Source organism: Melospiza melodia, chromosome 11 (genome assembly GCF_035770615.1).
Source record: "Melospiza melodia melodia isolate bMelMel2 chromosome 11, bMelMel2.pri, whole genome shotgun sequence".
In the NCBI taxonomy this organism is placed as follows: domain Eukaryota; kingdom Metazoa; phylum Chordata; class Aves; order Passeriformes; family Passerellidae; genus Melospiza; species Melospiza melodia.
The window spans coordinates 4080098-4097502 of NC_086204.1; the positions used below are offsets into that span (position 1 = coordinate 4080098).

Genomic DNA, 17405 nt, shown 5'->3' on the forward strand with positions numbered 1-17405 from the left:
AATATGTGTCAGCCTCCTACCCCCTGGGAGTGTGTTGGATTGTTCTCTTTGATTTTACATCCCTGCAGAAATTTATGGTCTCAGCTCCTTTTATTTATGACATTCTGATCCTCGACCAAGCGATTGATTGAAATACAACAGTGCCAAGCTGCAAGTCTGTATTTCAGACAGGCTGAACTTTAGGAAGCAAACCAGCAATGCAGTCATGGATTGAAGGCTGCACTGAAATCCTGTGCAGGGGTTGCCCACATTTCTGTGCCCCTAATCTTCTTCAAAGGAGAGAATTGTCATGGCAAGGGTTATGCCTCTTCTCTCTCCCTCCCTTTAAGCTGCCTGTTGTTGCTGAAAATATACAGTATGTTAAATATGCAATCATACCAGCCCTCCAAGGGCTAACTTTGGCTTGTAGAGATGCTAGTCCTCATTTTTGCAGCTCAGATCCAGCAGTGTTGATGAACTCTGGTGTTAGTGTGCTGTGAGTAGCATAACATATTCCCTTGCAGCTACCTGGATGTAACAGTAGTGGGTTTTGAGAATTCCAACCAAGAAATTGGGAGGGGGTCACCATTAGTGATTTTGGTTAAATATTAATATATGAAAATATTTTTCTTTTGAATATATCACTGAATTAATTTTCACTGTCTTGCACTGATTACAGAATATTACTGTTTGGGATGTATTGAGAAAAAAAAGAATAATTAGAGGTGTAACTCTGCCTTGCTGAGTGTGCTGCTGCAGCAAAGTGAGGCATCCCAGCATCAGATTCCTGGCTTGCAGGTGCATGTAGACACTGCATGCCAGCCAGATACACCAGAGGCAATTGAAAAAAAAAGAGCAAGTAAATTTATATATATTTTTTAATATTTATATATAAAATTATATATAAATTTATTTTTATATAAATATTTTATATATTCGTACATATTTATGTATTTATATAAAATATAAATTATATATATATAAAATCTCAAACTACTGACAAGATGTCACAGAGTGAGACAAAACACTTTACTGTGTAACTTTGTGTGCAGCAGGGAATTTGTTGCTTTTTGTTATCCCTGTAATCATTGTCCAGAAGTAACAGGTTCTGCTGTTTGCCTGCAGTCCCACAGCACCTGAATCACTTCTTCTGTGGTCCCATGGCTATGGGATTGGAAGCACGGGATGCAGCTGAGCTCTGGGATCTTAAAACTTCACTTGAGCAATTGCTCTCCTGGCTGAGAAAGCATCTCAGTGTCACCAGATCTGGTGTCAGTTGCTGCAGATCCTCTGCTGAAGGCTGTTGCTTCTGTGGCTGAATTGACAGAAAATGGTTAAATACTGATGTTTCCAGTGATCTTGGCTAAAACTGAGATGGCAAGGTTGAATTTGTTAAAATTTCAGACCAGAAGCTGAAACCACTGAGATGCAACCAGAGGTGCCCTCTGTCATTTCTGCCTTGAGGTGGCAGTTTCTGGCAAGGCAAGGAAGGTGTGTGAATGCCAAGTGCACTTTTCATTTGTTGCAGATTTTAGCAGCAATGCTGCTGCTCCTCAGCCACAAAAACATGAATGACAAAAGCACTGAAAAGCTCTTTTTTGTGAAATAGCTGTGTGAGGCTGGAAGCAGGAAAGAGCAGTGACATGAGAAGTGACCCCACCAGCCATCCAAACTTCCCTGTGAGGTTCATTTCTGTACTTAAAAACTCTAAAACAAATTGGTACAAGATGCTTTTGGTAGTGCTGACATGACCAAACTGGGAGCTGGGAAAGCTGCAGGGTGGGCTTGGGACAGAGGAGAGGTGTTGAACCAAGCAGGAGGGTGCCATGGGCAGTTCAGGAGCTTGGGGCAGGGAGCAGAGCCTCTGGGGGAACAGGAGGTTTGGAGGGGGAGGAAAAATAAATAGAAAATTGCAAGGTGAGGTGAGGAGGACCAGGAGGGCAAGATCTGTTTTCTCTGCCCAGTTTTAGTTGGGGTTGGGACAAGGTGACCTTTGAGGTGCTTTCCTGTGACCGTGTTCACAGGGGTCCCAGGACGAGGGAAGAGATGAGGATCTGACTCCATGTTTCAGAAGGCTGATTTATTATTTTATTCTATATATTACATTAAAACTATACTAAAAGAATAGAAGAAAAGAATTTCATCAGAAGGCTAGCTAAGAATAGAATAACAAAGAATGATAACAAAGGTTTGTGGCTCAGACTCGCTGTCCGAGCCAGCTGACTGTGGTTGGCCATTAATTACAAACAGCCACATGAGACCAATCACAGATGCACCTGTTGCATTCCACAGCAGCTGATAATCAATGTTTACATTTTGCTCCTGAGGCCTCTGAGCTTCTCAGGAGGAAAAATCCTAAGGAAAGGATTTTCCATAAAAGATGTCTGTGACACTCTCCTATCTGAACCGTTCTGTGATGATTCCTGCTGCCCAGGTGGCTTCCTGAGCAGGAGAGAGCCTTCCTGGATCTCAGTGTTTCCCTGGAGTGCCCAGAAACATAGAAAGGCCTTTTTTTGGGATAGCCAAGTGAGGTGGTGAGTGAGAGTGGGAGGAGCAGGGACTGACTGCTCTGCTTGTGGCACTTGGTGGACGTTCCAGAGGGGAGCTTGGACTTGTTCTGCTGCTCTCTTGCTTGCTCTGCTCCTGAAACTCCTGCTCCTGAAATTTCTGCCAGCAACCCACCAGGCTGGGCAGGCAGCTTGACTGCTTTAAATTGGGAAGGACTCAACCTCTAATTACAAAAAAATCTGATTTTTCCAAGTAATTGAAGCTGTTGCAAGACTCTCAGCTTGCTGTGTCAGAGGCTCTTAAAAATTTCAGGAACTTGAGTAGAAATTGTAAGTTTATCTTACTGTGGAATATGTAATATATTGATGTTTAAGTGTGGAGCTGCAAACATTTACTTGAAAGTATTCAAACACAGGAAGGGTCTGTGTACCCTGCTGCTTCACATGGCAGAGCAAAAGCTGGTTTAAGATGCAGAGTGTGTTAATTAAAAATAACATATGCTTTTGGGTAGGAGAAACCAGCTGTAATTGTTTTGTGTACATCATAAGCTATAGTATAAGTAAGCTGTTTCTTTAGTGAAAATACTGCTTTTTGAATTAGGAAAAGGTTAAGTGGCTATGTTTAGCTTGCTCTTTACAGGAAATATCAAGGAAGTATTGAGTGTAATTACTGGAGATTAAGATTTTGTTTGGATGTTAACTAACAGGTTGGTTAATGTCATGTAAACACTATTTGTCTCTTAGACTGGAAAAAGTTTTCCTTTAAAAGGGCACCTATTGTCTCCTACTTGGATATTTGGACACTGTTGTACCAAATGACTCTTATTTAAGGAAAGGTGGCACTCCTCAAAGGTCTCTGGAGCATCCTGTAGGTGCTTTTTGCTGAACTAACCCACACAAAGCAGGGAAAGGCACAGCCCCAGTGCTCAGCACAAAGGGGCTGTTCCAGATCCTGCATCCCTCTGGCTGAGCCTGCCAAGGGGTTGCACTGTACATTTGGAAACCTCCTTGTTCCTGCCTGGGACCACTGAAGATCTCTTCATTCTGTCATTCCTGTGCCTGCAGACCTCATAAATCCACCCTCTGCCTTCACAACTGAGATGTGCTGTGGGAAACAAATGTCCATGGCACTGCTGTAGCAGCCTCAGAGCTGCTCCTTTCACCACTGGGGATGTTGGCTCTGCAGTGATGCCTGGCCCAGTGTCACTCCAGAAAGCACAGGATGGCTGCTGATGTCCTTTATTTGTCAAAATCTAGGGTTACATTCAGTTTTCAGGCTTCAGAGCACCTGCTTCATCCCAAGCCATAGAGTTGTTCAGCTTGGCTCAGAATATATTTCCTGCTCCTACAAATGTCTGTGTAAATCTCTGTAAATATCCTGTATTAAATTGACAACCCCCCAACAATTACAGTACAGGCTGTGCTTGTGTCTGTAGCTTGTTCCCCTCTGGATTTTCATACAGGTGATGGGTCAGAAGGGATTGATTGCTCCAGGACTGACCTGGTTTCCTTCATGCTGCAAGGGTCCAACCAACACCACTCACTTCACCCTTTGGGCTGCAGGCACTGGGAATATGCAAGTTTTGGCAGAGTCCCGTGAAAGGAATGTGAGGAAAGGAGCCTGCTGGTGATCTTGTGCTTTCCATCTCCATGTCCGCTTTTCCTTTTAAAAAAAGTGCTCCACAAACCAAAAACCGTGGGAAGCCACTGCTTCAGGGCTTTTTTTTTTTTTTTTGAGCATAGTATTTCCTTCCACACATATGCTAAAATGTGTACAGTGAGTCATGAAATCACAGCTCCTAGCAAGCATTAGACTTGCTCAAAATTATATCACACATTTTACATTTATTTCCCTTCCCCTGACTGTCTTTACTACTAATTTCCAACTGTGATTATGGTGCAGTTATTAATTAAGTCGTTAGAGTTAAATGAGTAATCTGCAAAGCTTTGCTTTAGATCACAGCACTATTTAACTATGACATTACTTATAGTATGTTGGTTTTTATTTTTTGACTGTAATCTGGAAAATATTTTCCCTGTCTTAAATAGTGTTTTTTAAAGGGAAATTCTGTGAGGAGATTTAAAAGAACCGGAAAACTTTACGTAGATATTATTGGAATATTAACTAAACTGTCCCTTTAATATTTAAAACAACAAAAAAAAAAAATTAAAAAAAAAAACACCTCAACCCCACCGTGCTGGCATTTTTCACGGGCAGTTTGCTCAGATTGTTCAGATCCTCAGTGGGCTCTTGAAAAGGCTCCAGGTGCTGAGTCATGTGCACGCTGGGGCCGAGCTGCTGCTGGGAGCCAAGGAGGATTGTTGAGAGAGGAATATTAAAATATTCTGTTTATGGCAGTCATTAATAGGGCTGGTGTGGAGGGTACGGCAGCCTTTTGTGAAGGGTGGCTCTGCAGAGGCTGTCCTCATCCAGGAGGGATTTGTATCTTGTTTGGGTGTTGTAGGAATCCATAAAATCAGAGGGTTTTGGAAAAGCTGCAAAAGGCAGCCTCAGAGACAGCAGAGCTGGGATTGGAGCTAAGCATGAGATTGGTCAGCAGAAAAAATATATAGGAAGTAGAAAAGTAAGGACAACTAGAACAATGGTCTGTGTATTAAGACTTGATAGAATAACTCCCTAAACTGCAGAAAATATGGGGAGATATTAGGAAGTTATAAGCTTAATAATGGAGCTCGTTGTGTTTTAAGGCTTATAAGCAGGTATTGTATTCAAAATAAGCAAGCATTGTTTAACCAAAAGTACCTGTGCTTATAGTGGTTGGATAAAACCACTGTGAATGTGCTTTTGCTTTGTGTGATTGGTCAAAAAACTTACTTTATAAGTTGTAACATTGAGTTCTTAATGTGCTGCCTGGGATGTGAGCTGATGGCATCTTCCCATTGTCATAACCATGGAATGAGAGTGATGCTGGAAAATCAAACAGCTCAAGGCACGTTCCCAGCAGTCCTGTCCCGTTTGTGATTTGTGTATAGACCCCGGCCACCGATAGCTGTTACTGCCTTACAGTGCTCAGCAAAGAGAGCGAGAAATGCTGAGCTCGTGTCTTAGTCAGGAAGGAAGGATTTGATGAATTTAAACCACGTCAAACAACGCCTAATTTTATAAGCGGTTAAAGCGGTATTTCCTGTGGCAGCATCACCTCCAAAGGGTTAATATTTCCAGAGGGTTAACATTCATTTCCCCTCGCTCCCGCTGCAGGTAGCGTGAAGTTCAGCCGAGCTGCGGAGGCAGGAGGATACAGGTGGAAAATGCCTTTGGAAGGGAGCATTGTTTGTCCTCATTTCACGGCTCGTTAGCCGCATTGTGCCGGGGTCAGGAGCTCCCGCGGCGTGTGGGGACAAGGGACATCTCCAACCCATCGCGGGGCTCTCATCTTCGGACCACCTGCGCTTGGGGGGCAGAGCACCCTCCTCCCTTTGCTTCTCCTGGCACTGGCCTCAGCTAGCAAAGGAAAAGACGGCAGCAATTATGGCACACGCAATTAACGAGCTTCTAATCTCCAGCCTTGTGTGTAATTGCTGCTGTCAAATACAATTAGTCTCTGCCCAAGTTCCCTTCCCAGGGGGATGGCCGGGCCGTGGCACACACGGAGAGGAGGGGGGCGACTGTCTGAAACTTTAGGAGAGTTTGCATTTTCTTGTTGTCTCCCCAATAATCCTCACTCCTCAAATAGAGAAATGTTAATCCAGAGCATTAGGGGAACGTGGTGGCCAGCAGAGCAGGTCTGCTCTTGGGTCTGAAGTGTCTTCTGTAAAATTTCTCACCTGAGACTATAGCAGCTTAATTACAATTCAATCAGCACATGTCAGGGATTTACTGGTACCTTCCTGTGAGCCTGACAGGGCTCCAGCACATCACCTGTCCTGCCATAACAACAGGCTGGAGTTCCTACACCTCCCAGGTGTAGTTGGGGGAGCTGGGACATGGGCCAGGGTTTCTCCTTCCCCTGCCAAGCAGATCTCTCTGAGCATCCAGTGTCGGGATCTCTCACTGGTCAGAGTGACCCTGGGAAAAGTTAGAAAGTCTCTTTTCCCAGCCCAGCGCTTGAAGAAGGGGTCAGAGCTCTTCATTTCTCGGTCTCAAGGTTGTTTATTGTGTCCTATCTATAAAAAATTTTCTCCTGCCCTGCCCTGCCGAGGTCAGCTCAGCAAGACAGTACGAAGCATTCTGTCTGCCCCCGGGGTGGTGTTAAGTCTTTATACTAAAAACTACCTGTACAATATTTACAATTACTTCCCAATACCTATCACTTATGTTAGACAGTGAGCTTCTATTCTAAACCAGTCTGTAAGTGCCAACATCACAGCAGAAGATGGAGGCCAAGAAGAAGGAGAAAGGCTGGACACACTCAGATCCCTCCATCTTGCCTCTTGAAGCCCCATACCAAAAACCCTAAAATCTACTTTTCCACCCCATGATAACTTCACTAATATTCTACTTAAACTGTTGTGGCCTGCTGATCTTCATACAAGGTTGGTAACTTGCTCCATGGGTCATAATCAAACCCACAGGCATTCTGGGCTCTGTGCCAGGGTTTCTGAGACCCCTGGCAGGGTCTTGGCTGCTCAGGACAGCCAGAGGGATGCCCTGGGTTCTGACAATCCCTGGGTTCTGACAATCCAGCAACTGCAGCTCCTCCAGGCTTGGTGGCTCAGGACCCTTGGTTGCATTTCGGAGCCCTGCAGCACTTTGAAAGGCCCTGACAGATCTTGGTGGCTGCTGAAGGCTGCCACATTCCTGCCAAGAGAGTGTTTCACCAGTCTGCTGCTGCGTGTGCGCCTTGCAGACAGGTACAGAGCAGGGTGATGTGTCCCTGTGCCCAGGGCTGGGTTCTGTGCTGCCCATGCAGGAAGGGCAGGGAATGTGCCAGGCTGACACCTGCCCTGGAGGAGCAGGAGAGCTGGAGAAAGGTGAATTGTGCAGCACAAATGCAGATTGGAATCTGCACCATGCATTGAAATGCTTGAGAAGCTTTGAGTGGAGTCGGTTTTTTAGGAATATTCCTTGTCTGCATCCCACAAAGCTGGATACAACTGCTGCTCTGGCTCCAGCTGCATCAGCCTCAGAGGAGGAGGAAAATAATACAATAAGTAGTGCAAACTTCTTCCAAGCAGTGTGGTGGCTCAGGTGTGAGATCCTGATGCATCACTCTTGTTTAAGTTGTCTCACTTTTCTGTTTCCAAGGTGCCTGGTGCTGAGAAACCTCAGTATTGACCATTTTAAGGCATTGGCCAGGATAACTTTGAAGATAAGTATTTTGATGAGATTAACCTTTTTTTTTTTTTTTTTTCTGATGGCGTTCTCTTCTTATTAAATATGTTTTTATGAGAAGTTATTTAAAGGTTTTGGGTGTGGAGAAAAGCCAGAGTGAGATGTGAGGGAATTGGGGGGGGTTATAGATGTGCAGTGCAGCAGAGCCACGTGCCTTGCCAAATAACGTTTGCTGGGTGTCTGGGCATGCAGAACCAGCCAGGCAGAGTTCCCATGTTGCTCTGGGTAAAACTGAGATGCCCTACATTTAACCCATGGGACCTAGCTCTTCTGTTAACTGGAAATTATAGTCTTTCATTTTTTTAAAGGCTTTACTGAAACTCGTGCTGTTCCTGCTGTTTTGTAGTATTTCTGTAGGACTTCTTTGTACCTTCCTTCTGTCAGAATTAGGAGTCCCTTGCCCTGCATGTAAATAGCTGTGTCCTGTTCCATCCCAGCTAATCACTGAAAGTGGGTCCATTTGCATATCTATAGCTACTTCTGCCTCTCCAGCTTGAAGTGGGTCATTGGGAGGACCCATGAATTTGCCATCTTGTTAAATCTGTTGTAGCTTGTTTTGTGTAGATTGGAACAAAGCTTGGGTGTGGAAATGAAAAACAATCCATCCCTGTCCTGTCTTCAGGGATAGGGCAAGAGAGTGACCCACCAAACCAACCCCCGTCAGGAAACTCCTGCTCCTTCTCTTAAATGATAATTTTCATCCCACTCCCCAAAAATGCCAAAGGAAAAACTGATCTTATTGCCATCATGGGAGAGTTTTGTGACAAAACCCTCACAAAGAAAATGTTTGTCTCTAATTGTTTTGCATTTCCATAATGCTTAGTATGATAAAACCATCTTCTCTTTCTCCTTTATTTTTCAATCATGATTAGGCTTTAATGTTGTTAAAGCTTATAAGTGAGTTTGAGCCACTGTCTTGTTGAAGAGAAGATGGAGCTGAAATTTTCAGTGAGGCACTGGACAGGGTTTTTAATGTGTCTGTCATTATATGTTAACCTCTGAACTGGGACACGACGTCTGTTTTATGGCTGACAACAATTTAAAAGTATACATCTTGACATGGTGGATAAAGGAAGAAGGGGGAGTGGGGAAGAAAAAAAGAATTAATGATGTTAGCAAATATTAGTCCCTGTATTTCCATTCTGTTCTGAAAGTGGTTGTCAGGCTTTGAGGCTGCCTGGAGCAGCATTGCCAGTGACAGCCAGCCAGGATGCCATTGTCCCTTGGATCAGCCGGGCTGTTATTGACAGACCCAGGGCACTGAGGCAGGCATGAGGAGCTCCACTGTCTGTTCCTGGAGGAGGGTGCCTTTTCTCCTGGCATTCCTGGTGACATTTGAGAAGGACAGTTCTGGGCTTGGTGGAGTTCCCTGTGCCAGTCCCTGAGCCCATCTGGAGTCGGGGGGTAGAAGATGTCTCCTCAGGAGTTCTGTTTGCTGCATGCCCAGCCCAGGTTTGCCTGTGATTGATGCTGGTTTTGGCCAGCCAGACCCGCCCACCAAAGGTAACTGCCACAGGACCAGTGACTTTGACATCAGCCTCAATTGTACACCAGCGACAAGAATCAGTGGGCAAGAGGAAAATATGAGAAATTTCACTGTTTAAGACATATCTTACACTTCTCTATTTCTCTATCATCTTTTCCCCTGTTTCTTATATGCCACTGCCTGTGCTTGGCACACAAGGGCAATCCTCCAAGATGTCTTTATGTTCTGTCACAAATTCCTCTTTATTCCCACAGTTTTTAACTGGCATTTTAAGAGCAATGTCCTGTCCTTACTGAGTCCACAGCAATTTTGCCTTTCCTACAGCACCTCTCCTGCACAGTCCAAAAGTGGCTGCTCCTGCTGTCATCTCTCTTGGGTTCAGGTTCCAAATTATGGAAGCCCTGGATCATGCTATTCCTGAACTATTATTAGTTCCATGTGCATCTGCAGTGCTTCTGGACAGCTCTGCCAGCAGTGAAAGAAATGGAGCTGGCTTAATTGAGAGCCACATAGTTAATTATTAGTGCCTTTTTAACAGAGGAGACAGGAAATTTGCAGTGTCAGTTCTTAATTTCATTGTGGTTTGCGGGGTAATGTGACTTTAAATTCATGAGTCATTACCTGCATATAAGCAGCTCTAAAAGCTCTCTTTTGCTGTAAAAATTTCAAAAGATTTAAGAAGGAAAAGGGCATTACTGATCCCTTCAGCCAGGATGAAGAACAAATAAAAACACCAGTTCTTGTCAGTGCTGTCAGTAGCTGTGACGTGATTTGGAGGGAGCTGCTGCTTCTTGCTCCACTTTTTGTGTCACTGAGTTTGGAACATCATGCTCAGATATTGTGTGGAAGTTCTGGCAGGCTGGGCAGCAAGGATTTTGGAAGTGGGCAATGAGCTCATGGACAGGCAGGTTGTCAAAGGCAGCTGGAAAGAAACCAGTTTGTGTCTGTGCTGCAGCAGAGTTAACTCTTTGGGAAGCCTGGACACATTCCCCTTTGAAAGCCCCCTGAGGATGAAAGGTGGAGCCTTGTCTCTGTCTTCATGGCTAAATACTGAGAAAACAGATTTTTTTTTCCTGGACCTTCTTCGGAAATTTGTTCTGCATATCAAGGATTGTGATGGAATAAGCTTGTTTCAACATTCATAAATTGAATATTGAATTACCTATTTCTGTGTGAAAGAGACGAGATAAAAGCTACTTGGACAAAGTAACTTGTATATGGATTAAAAACCAGAGAAGTTTTTGCCTGAGTGTTTTTGGGAGAGCCTTTATCACTAAGTTTTCTGATGACCTTATGTGTACTCAATCAACGTGATTAATCTTTGGTAGAAATGCATTCGTTGTGCAAAGAAGGTGAACTTAATCCTAGAAATCTTTTTTTTAACAATTTCTGCCTCTAGAAAGATTAAATGTATTTTTTCAAATGTTTTTTCTGACCTGGAAAAAAAGCAGCAACCAAGAAGTAGAGTAGCCAGAGATAAATAGATTAAAAATTTTTTACAGTTTCTGACACTGATTGAATGCCCATCATCCCTCAGTATCAAACAGGATAGAGTAATAGTAAGTGTAGCTTCATTGTATAGGAATAACTCTTCTGTGCACTTTCAGGTGATCTGAAATTAATTTTATTTTATTAGTGGAATCCAAGTAATTGATGGACAGTAAGTTTCTCTGCTAAATAATTTTTTAAGAGGGGCACTGCACTGTTAAGACTCTGAAGCCCTTTGCCTTGAAGAAGGAGAGCTTCATGTCACTTTCTGCTCTAAATTAGAGAGAGCCTACTTGCCATGGAATAGTTTTCAAAGCCAATTTCCTTTCCATGTATTCTTATCAAGAAGTTTGTAATATCTGCAAATCTAATGTAATGGTTTTGGGTTGGTACAGAACTGAAAGGTGGAACTGGTTGGCTCAAGCTGGGCAGAATGTAAAAGTGAATGTATTATGGGGAGCTAGTACATTGATTTAAAACAAAAGCAGCCTGAGGAGCAGGAAGAAAGGCAAAAGTATATATATTTTTTTTTTTAATCAACATCTTTCTAAGCAGAATTCTGATGGTACAGCAATGCTTTTGAGTGTAATGAAGGGGATGAGATGGGATGGAACACCTCTCCTATGAGGAAAGGCTGAGAGAACTGGGATTGTTCAGCCTGGACAAGAAAAAGCTTTGGGGTGATCTAACTGTGGCCTTACAGTACCTGAAGAAAGATTATTTACAATGGCTGGAGTGACAGGACAAGGGGGAATGACTTCAAATTGAAAGAGAGAAGGTTTAGATTAGATGTCAGAAAAAAATTCTCCCCTGTGAGGGTGGGGAAACCCTGGCACAGGATGCCCAGGGAAGCTGTGGCTGCCCCTGGATCCCTGGTGGTGTTCCTGGCCAGGCTGGACAGGGCTTGGAGCACCCTGGTCCAGCAGAAGGTGTCCCTGCTCATGACAGGAGAGTGAAAGTAGATGATTTTTAAGGTCCTTTCCAACCCAAATCATTCCAGGTTTCTGTGATTCTGTGTGTTGCAGCTACAGAGAAGCTGCAAGAGGCTGGGACTTTGCTCCTGATCTTTTTCACCCTAGGTGTGACCCTGCCATCACAGAAAGCCTCAGACCTGTCCACTGGCAGCAGCAAGTTGCAATGAATGGGCTGATTTTTGTAAGGAATTGCTGCTGCAAATTCCAAACCAGTTTTGGCTGCTTATCTGAAAACCGAAATACTTAATGCCATGGAAGAGTTGGGGTTTGTGGTTCCCTGCACCCCCTGATTGGGTCAGGCTTTCAGACAGCAGGCACTTCCCCCTGCTGAAAGTCTGGCATCAATGTGAAGTCAGGCAATTGAAGATCCCAGGCTGCAGGATGGTTTTTTGAAAAGGTAGGCCTGGGGCTCCGTATCGATCAATCATTGTTCTAATTGTTCATTTCTATTATGGTGGGAATCATTCAGAATCCTAGAGTTCCTGGGAGTAAATCATTTGGAAATGCTGCCCATTATAAAATTTAATTTTAAATCTATATTAAATAGATTTATAAAGGCAAGCTTTGCAATCTAGTAACAGAATATTATGCTGCCTCACAGAGGCTCAGCTTTTGGGTCCTGAGGGGCCAGGGCTGGGAATGAGAGTTGGGAATATGATGGGAGCCAGGATGCTGGACCAATCTTTCTTTTTCTTTCAGACACCAGAGAAGAGGGGAAAGGAAAGCAAAACTGTATTTGGAGGCCCAGTCATCAGCTCATTATATCAAGAAGAAGAAATAATCAGGTGATTATCTGTGCTGGAATTTGGATAAAAACTGTGTTTTTCTAATGTCTTTTTTTAAGCTTTTTTTTTTTTTAATATTGCACAAGTGTGGTGGCAACTACAACAGGATAATAAATGACAGGAAAGAACTTTTCAGGTCCATAATCATTTAAATCAATATCTGCCTGTATCATTGCCAGGTAGTAACCTTTCCTTAGCACAAGATGTGGGGGAAGGGCAAGGCTTCCCATTTTTCAGTTATATGGCTTTAAAAAAAAGGCAATATTGGATATTTTTAATAGAAAGCTATTCAGGCACTACCTTTTCCAAATAGTTATTTCTTTACCAATACATTCATTAGGGACTGTTCAGTGAAGGTTTTAGTGTTGGACAATGTTTGCCTTCAGGGACAGTTTGTGCCTTATATCAAATTAATTTTTTCCTAGGCTCTGCAGTTAGAAAAGCCAGCTCTGCATTTACTGAACTAGAGTGGCTGCTACTTAAAATTGTCAAAGTGCAAGTAATAAGTGACATTAGCTACTGAATAAGGACACCTGGATGGTTTTTGTTTAGTTCATTTTTTTGCTGTTCCAGACTACTAATTATGGGTATAATATTAAAATCCAATACCTAAATGATTTTGTGGGGGAAATTTTAGAATACTGTATCATAGTTTTAGTTAAAATGAACAGTCAGAGAAGACTAAATTTTTGACAGTGTTTCCCATCATGTAGTCACCCATTTACATGTGTATGATCCCATTTTTTAATGAATGTCTTGCATCTTTTTGCATCCAGGAAATGTGAGCACTGATTTCTCAACATGCAGTCTCCAGCTGAGAACTTACCTAACGAGTTAAAACTCTAGCACAGCATTTCTTTGACTTGTTGTCACAAACCAAGGAACAGAAATGTTGATCAGGTGGCTTGGAGCCTTTGCAAAGAGCTCAGGTAGGAATGGAGGCAGCTGTTGCAAGCAGGCAGGGTGGCAGATGTGTGCTTGGCAGCAATGCAGGCATTTCCCTGGGGATTGCAATCCACTTTGGAGTGGAGTGGAAGGGAGGCCTTGGCCAGGAACAGCTTCCTCCCCTTGCATGGAGAGCCAGCACATCTTTCACTTGCCCTGGCCCTTGAGCAGAGGTGGGCAGGTGTGACCTTGGTTTAACACACTGAGGAATGGCACTTCTGCTGACCACCAGCTCCTTTTTTGTCCCTGCTCCATCAGTGCAGGTCTCAGCCAATATCCTTGATCTCACAGTTTGACTTTGTGCTTTAAATCCTGTTCAAGCTCTCCTCATAGAGGTAGATCAAATCCCCACAGAGCTGTGAGAGTCTTGGTTATCCCAAGTGCTGCCTATGCCCTTTCTTGGGTTTGAAATGCAGAATAATGTACAGAAAAACAGAGTTTGCTCTGGTTGACTTGACCAGCCTAAATCTTTTCATTTGTTTGTTTTTATTTCCAAAAGTACAGCTGCAAATACATTTTTCCAAACATACCATGAGGAACATAGGTGCTGTTTGTTTAGCACAGCTGTCCTTACAAATGAGGCTGTAGGCAGGTACAGTCTCCCACACAGCTGGAATAGGGTGATTCTCCTGGAATTTGTTGAATGAAGTGTCCTGACTGTGCTGGCAGAGTGGAAACATTAGCTCAGTTTGACTGCCAGGCATCAGTGTCTTCCTTGCAAGACAGGAATGAGCAAGTGTCACCATAATCTATCCCCAGAGCTGGACAGCTTCACATTTCCTGGTTCTTTTGTCTACTGTTCATTCCCTTCCTGAAACAGGGAATAAACATGCAAGTATAGGGACATCTCTAGTGTGGTAATTCCACTCATAAAAGCATAGCCTTAAACAGCAAAATTCCTCTGGTACCAAACCTGCAGGGAGGTAAACCAAAGAGAGAGTGGCTCTAAACATTAGGTTTGGTGTCCAGGTTTGTCTAGAGCAGGTTTTGGTTCCATAGCTGTAGAGAAGGGTGACTTTTGTGAGGCTGTGAGTGATTACTTAGAAAAACATAAGCTTAGCATTCAATAATACCACATAAACCAGAATGTTATCATAAAAAAATAAGGCATTTTCTGTAGAGGAAGAACATGAAAAATTTTAAGGGGAAAGAAGACTAATCAGCTTGAGCCAAGATAAGCTTTAACACATTGATAGCTCTGGGTAAGTCCCGTGCTGTCAGTCCAGTGTGTGTGTGTGTGCTCCCTCAAAACCTGCTATCTGAGAAAAGAAACTTTGGTGCAGACTCTTTTATTGACTCAGTTGTCCTTAGTGGGTCCAACAAGCTTGCAAAAATTTGAATAGAAATCAAACCACTTCAGTTTGTTTCCCAGTGCCGTTGATAGGATAAGTATTTTCTTGTTAGAGGATCACTAAAGAAGCCCAGAATAACTAAGAAAACCCCCTTATTTTGTGTACTAAAAGCTAAAACTCGAGTCTTCATCAGCCCTGAGTCCAGACAGACTGCTGGAAGCAATTTTTCAGCAGGTATTACTCTGCCAAACACAGCCTTCCCTGTGCCCTTTAGGATTCTGCTGATCCAAAGGCAGGAAAAGGCTGCTGATTTATCTGGACCTCAGCTTGCACCAGGAGAGAGACAAGAATGCAGGTGCAGAGTTTTGAAGGGTCACCTAAGCAGGTTCACTTGTTTCATTCTTTACCAGAACCTTTTGAACAATTTATCAAACAATTTTAAAGCCCTCCAAGCTGTTGCTGTTAGTATGAAGGGGAGAGGAATAGAATAGAATAGAATAGAATAGAATAGAATAGAATAGAATAGAATAGAATAGAATAGAATAGAATAGAATAGAATAGAATAGAATAGAATAGAATAGAATAGAATGTTTGAAATAGAATAAACCCCTCATTTGCCATCAGCAGTAGTTAGCAACAAAGCAGCAGTGCCATTGATTTCAAACTGAGTGTCTAAAATGATTCTTAAATAATGCTTACATTCCTTTTGTGGAATGAAATGCTTGGGGTTTAGGATGCAGATCTGTAAATGATGGGCAAAGTGAAGTTACCATACCCTGCCCTAAAGTGGATCAGCAGTAGGAGGAACTCTGGTGGTGCCAGGGCCACTTTTTTTCCTTATCACTAATTATCTCAAATGTTTCTAATTGAGAACAAGATAGAAAAATGGTCAGTCTGGCTCACAGTGCATTGCACTGATTCCAAATAAATTCAAGAGCATCCACAGAAACAGGTTATAGCGATCTAATTAAATCAATTTAGAAGGAGATTCGGGTAAATCAGTGCAATTTGTGTGTTCATAGATCAGCCCTCAAATCAGGAGAAGGTCTCTTGAGCTAATGAGGCATAGCAGTTATTTACTTTGGGGTACTGGGCACTGGTCATCAATTAGGAGTCATTAATAAACCCTGGCAATAAAGAGCTCAAGTACCCCTAGTGAGTAATGGGGAGCAGTTGCAGGATGGATTAGCATAGTGCTCTGCCTCTGGGTTTCTCTGCAAATCACTTATCTCCCCTCAGGCATTGCATAAAATCCTGCATGCTGCTGACTGATGATGGGACTTGGAGGTTCCCTTGGAAGGAAAAATTTAGACAACATCAGTGATTTCAGGCTGGGTATAGTGGTGGTTTGGGGTTTTTTACTGCTACATAAAGCTTTATGTCCCTTTTCTGGTCTTATTACCAGAACAAAGCTGTAGTAGTGGAGTTCTTTCATGATCGAGGCACTATAATTGGAGTTTCACAAACCTGGGAAATGACCAGTGATCTGAGGTTGACTGATGTGTTACCAGTATAAATCTCATCCAAGACACAATCTGAGAGCTGTGCCAAAAATACCACAGCCTTGGAAATCCACCTTAATTTTTCAGGGTTTTTTTTAAGCCGGGGCAAGGAGTAGGCATTTTATAAGTATTTTCAGGAAACAAATACATTGATTTGGCAGGTGGAGAATGAGAAATAACATTGCCAAATGTCCGTGGAGGAGCCCTCCTGCACTCTGCCACGAGCTGCTCCCCCAGGACCTTGGCATGCCAGGATGGGAATGACACCTGCCAGTCAGCACCGAGACCTCCCTGAGCTGTTTTACTCCTTCCATCCAGAGGGATGCTGAAAACCCCTTTTCTGGTCCAAACTACCACCCTTCCCCAGACATTTGGGAGCAACCCCAGTCATGAGTGGGGCAAACATTTAGGGTGTGGGTGTGGAGCAGGCACCCCTGGTGTGTGCAGGAGCTGCCTGCTGCCGTGCAATCCATCAGAATTGTATTAATCCCACTAACGCAGCCGCCATCTGGTCCCGCTGCCGGGCCGGCTCGTGCGAGCCCCCGTGATGGATGGCCCTGGGAATTGATTAGTTGTTGTGTGAGACAAATGAACTGTTTTGGCAGAAAATACCAGAGGTCGCTGCATGTGGTCAGGCACAAAGGCTGCTGAATTTTAAAGAGCTGCTTCCAGCATCCATTGCAAGGATGCCGCTTCAGAGCGGCGATGGTTTTTGGGATGAGCCCAGTGCTCCAGAGCACGGTTGGGGTATTGTTATCTCCCTCCAGCCCTACTTTTGGGAACACCAGCACTGGAAGTGAGTCTGAAGCTGCAGAGATGTGGCATCTGTGTTGGGAATTATGGGCTGGTGTGGTGCATGCCACAGATGTGTTACTCACATAACTGCTGGGCTGTGCAATCCTTGTGGAAGGGCTTTCCTCGTTCTGTGGAGTCCACGGTGTGCTCAAGCAAAACACCTGTGGGTCCTGGCAGCTGGGACTTGGGGTTTTTCAGGTCAGTGTTGCTTACAAAGGGGTGCTCTCATGGTGATGTTCAGCAGACCAATCTTTTGACTTTAAGATGATTGCCAAGTTTATTGCTGCACCTCTTTTTACTGCCCCCAGAGCAGTGACCTTTGGGGCTTTGCTTTGTTGTGCAAAGGGCTCAGGCCTGCC

The 17405-nt window shown here is 43.6% G+C and overlaps 1 protein-coding gene across 1 annotated transcript in view; it reads left to right on the forward strand.

The window, feature by feature from the left end:
- Nucleotides 1-17405, forward strand: part of ACBD6 (acyl-CoA binding domain containing 6) — an 84641-nt gene that overhangs the window by 14863 nt on the left and 52373 nt on the right. Inside the window, exon 4 of the mRNA XM_063165369.1 lies at nt 12427-12512. Within this exon, the coding sequence (XP_063021439.1) occupies nt 12427-12512 (86 nt within the window). The remainder of the gene's footprint in view (nt 1-12426; nt 12513-17405) is intronic.